We start from the raw sequence: 2,739 nt of genomic DNA, 5'->3' as shown, positions 1-2,739 counted from the left end.
TGAGTGTCGTTTTTCACTCTGAGTTTTCCAAACCGGCTTCCTGAAACAGGGCCCAGATGTCTGTCCTCAAACCTCAACTTGTCTGAGTTTGATTGTGATGATGGATTTTATCTGCATGTTTCTCTGATTCTATGTTTCACACTGTGCTGCCTTTGAGACCTGATCAGAATCACAGTTCAGCCTAAACATCAAAAGGCTTTATTAGCAGAAAGTTACTGTTGTTAATAAATGCAACAACATGTTTAGGAACCTAAACCAATCAGACTGATCCACTGACAGCACTGCTTTAATAGTTCCTGTCCTGAAATCCATTAATCTGGTGGCAGGGGAGGATGCTGGGCAGGCCTGGCACACCCAAACGTACAGTGAGGGTGTGCTGGGAATGCCTAGCAGAGGCCCTAATCCGCGAGATCTTCAATGCACTTCTCCAGCAGAGCTTCATTAGCATTCTAAGGGAGACTGGGGACATTTAGTTCGAATGGACCATGTTCAACTTCTCCATTATCGAAGCCGCTGCCCTGAGCTGTGGACACAAGGTGGTTGGTGCCTGTCATGGTGGTAACCTCTGAGCACAATGGTGGACACCAAAGGGGAAGGGAGCCAGAGGGTGTGATTCTACTACAGGTGACCCACAATCTTCAGCCTCCCTGGGAAAGTCTATGCCAGGGTGCTGGAAAGGAGAGTCCCTCTGCTAGTCGGACCTCAGATACAGGAGGAACAATGAGGTTTTCATCCTGGTCATGGAACACTGGACCAGCTCTTTATCCTTTCAAGGATACTTGAGGGTGGATGGAAGTTTGCCCAACCAGACTACATGGGTTTTGTGGACTTGGAGAAAGCATTCAACTGTGTCCCTTTGGGTGTCCTGTTGGGGGTGCTCCGGGAGTATGGGGTGTCTTGCCCATTGCTATGGGCCATTCAGTCCTTATACAACTGTTGCAAGAGCTTGGGCCGCATAGCAATAAGTCGGACTCGTTCCTGGTGGGTGATGGGCTCCGCCAGGGCTGCCCTTTCTCACAGATTCTGTTCATAATTTTTATGGACAGGATTTCTAGGTGCAGCCAAGTGGTGGAAGGCTTTCACTTGGGTAGTCTCAGGATCTCATCTCTGCTTTTCGTGGATGATGTGGTTCTGTTGGCTTCATCAGGTGATGGCCTCCAGCTCAGCTTGGATTGGTTCACAGCCGGAAAAAGGTGGAGTGCCCACTCTGGGTCAGGGACAAGTTCTTACCGAAGTGGAGGAGTTTAAGTATCCCGGGGTCTTGTTCATGAGTAACAGGAGAAGGGAGCTCAGCAGATCGACAGACACATTGTTGCTGCGGTTGCAGTGATGCAGACACTGTACAGGTCAGTTGTGGTGAAGAGGGAGATGAGTGTAAAAGCGAAGCTCTCAATTTACCCGTCGATCTACGTCCCCATCCACACCTATGATCCCAAGCTGTGGGTAGTGACCGAAAGAATGAGATTGAGGATACAAGCGGCAGAAATGGGCTTCCTCTGAAGGGTGGCTGGCCTCTCCATTAGAGATAGGGTGAGAAGTGTGGCCAGTAGAGTGGCTGCTCCCCCACATCGAAAGGAGCCAGTTGAGGCGGTTTGGGCATCTGACAAGGATGCCTCCTGGGCACCTCATGCGTGAGGTGTTCTCCCACCAGGAGGAGGACCTGGAGCAAACCCAGGACACGCTGGAGAGAATATATCACTCAGCTGGCCTGTGAATGCCTTGGTGTTCCCCCAGACAAGCTGGAGGAGGTGACTGGGGGGAGGGAGGTCTGGGCTTCTCTGCTTGGGCTGCTGCCCCCACGACCCGGCCCCAGATAAGCAGAAGAAGATGGATGGATGGATCAATGGGAATAATTTCACTTTAAACAGTTCAGATAATTTTAAGATGAAAGAGTGTTATTTTGTTAGTACTTACAACACATCAGATCTCCCCTGTTCGTCACCTTTTCCACATCAGTGACATCAGGTCCTGAGAAATCATCAGTGACCAGGTTTGTGTTCCTGTAGAGGTAGATACTTCCTCCTTTGTATTGGTCATTTTGAATGGCTGTTATAAACAGTCTGCTGCAGTTTTTCACCGCTTCGGCCTTTTCTGTCATCTGCTTTATCACTTCATCTGAGCGGTACCATTGGTCCTGGGTAGGTGGATTGTTACCATCAGTACCTTCCAGTTTCTTTTTCTCCAAGTAGTCAGACATGTTCTGCAGATATGGGTCAGTGGATTTCAGGGAGGTGAAAACAAAGCAGAGAACTTCCTCTACTCCTGGTTTAAACACCTCTCTGTCCAGCTCAGACTGATCTGAGATGATCTTTGTTCCCTCCATCATGTCTACAAAGTACCTGATGATGGTGACTTCTCTCTCTTCATCTTTGATCCACTTGGTTAATCTCTCCTGACTGAACGGTGACTTGTCTCTGTCATAAAACACTTTCACTAATTCCTGCTTATCTTCCTCACCTGCCCTGATGGAGGGAAGTTTCTCAGCCATTGTTTCCTGGAGTGAAGATCTGAAATACTGACAGAGCTTCTTGAATCTGCTCAACTTTTCTTGTATCTGTGGAAAGCTTCTCATCACTCTGTCCTCCAGCAGATCATTGCATCTTATGTCAAGGTTATGAAGCTCCTGTAAGGTATCTTCAGCCTTACTAATAAATCCATTGCTTATCATGTAAGCAGTTTTTGGATGTAATTTCTTCAGAGGCATCAGTATGACCTTAAGTGGAACACAGTTTTCTCTGT

General features: G+C 48.0%; 1 protein-coding gene across 1 annotated transcript in view; it reads right to left on the bottom strand.

Annotated features, from left to right (window-relative positions):
- Nucleotides 1-1,491: 1,491 nt before the first annotated feature.
- The window catches only part of LOC121812977 (stonustoxin subunit alpha-like), a 39,857-nt gene continuing 38,609 nt past the window's right edge, over nucleotides 1,492-2,739 (bottom strand). Inside the window, exon 4 of the mRNA XM_042216303.1 lies at nucleotides 1,492-2,713. Within this exon, the coding sequence (XP_042072237.1) occupies nucleotides 1,904-2,713 (810 nt within the window). The 3' untranslated portion in view covers nucleotides 1,492-1,903. The remainder of the gene's footprint in view (nucleotides 2,714-2,739) is intronic.

The sequence above is a fragment of the Haplochromis burtoni genome, unplaced genomic scaffold (assembly GCF_018398535.1).
Source record: "Haplochromis burtoni strain Fernald_Lab_line unplaced genomic scaffold, NCSU_Asbu1 Contig_1005, whole genome shotgun sequence".
NCBI classification, from domain to species: Eukaryota; Metazoa; Chordata; class Actinopteri; order Cichliformes; family Cichlidae; genus Haplochromis; species Haplochromis burtoni.
The sequence above is the reverse complement of the archived record's forward strand: the minus strand, read 5'-3'. Positions and strand labels throughout refer to the sequence as shown.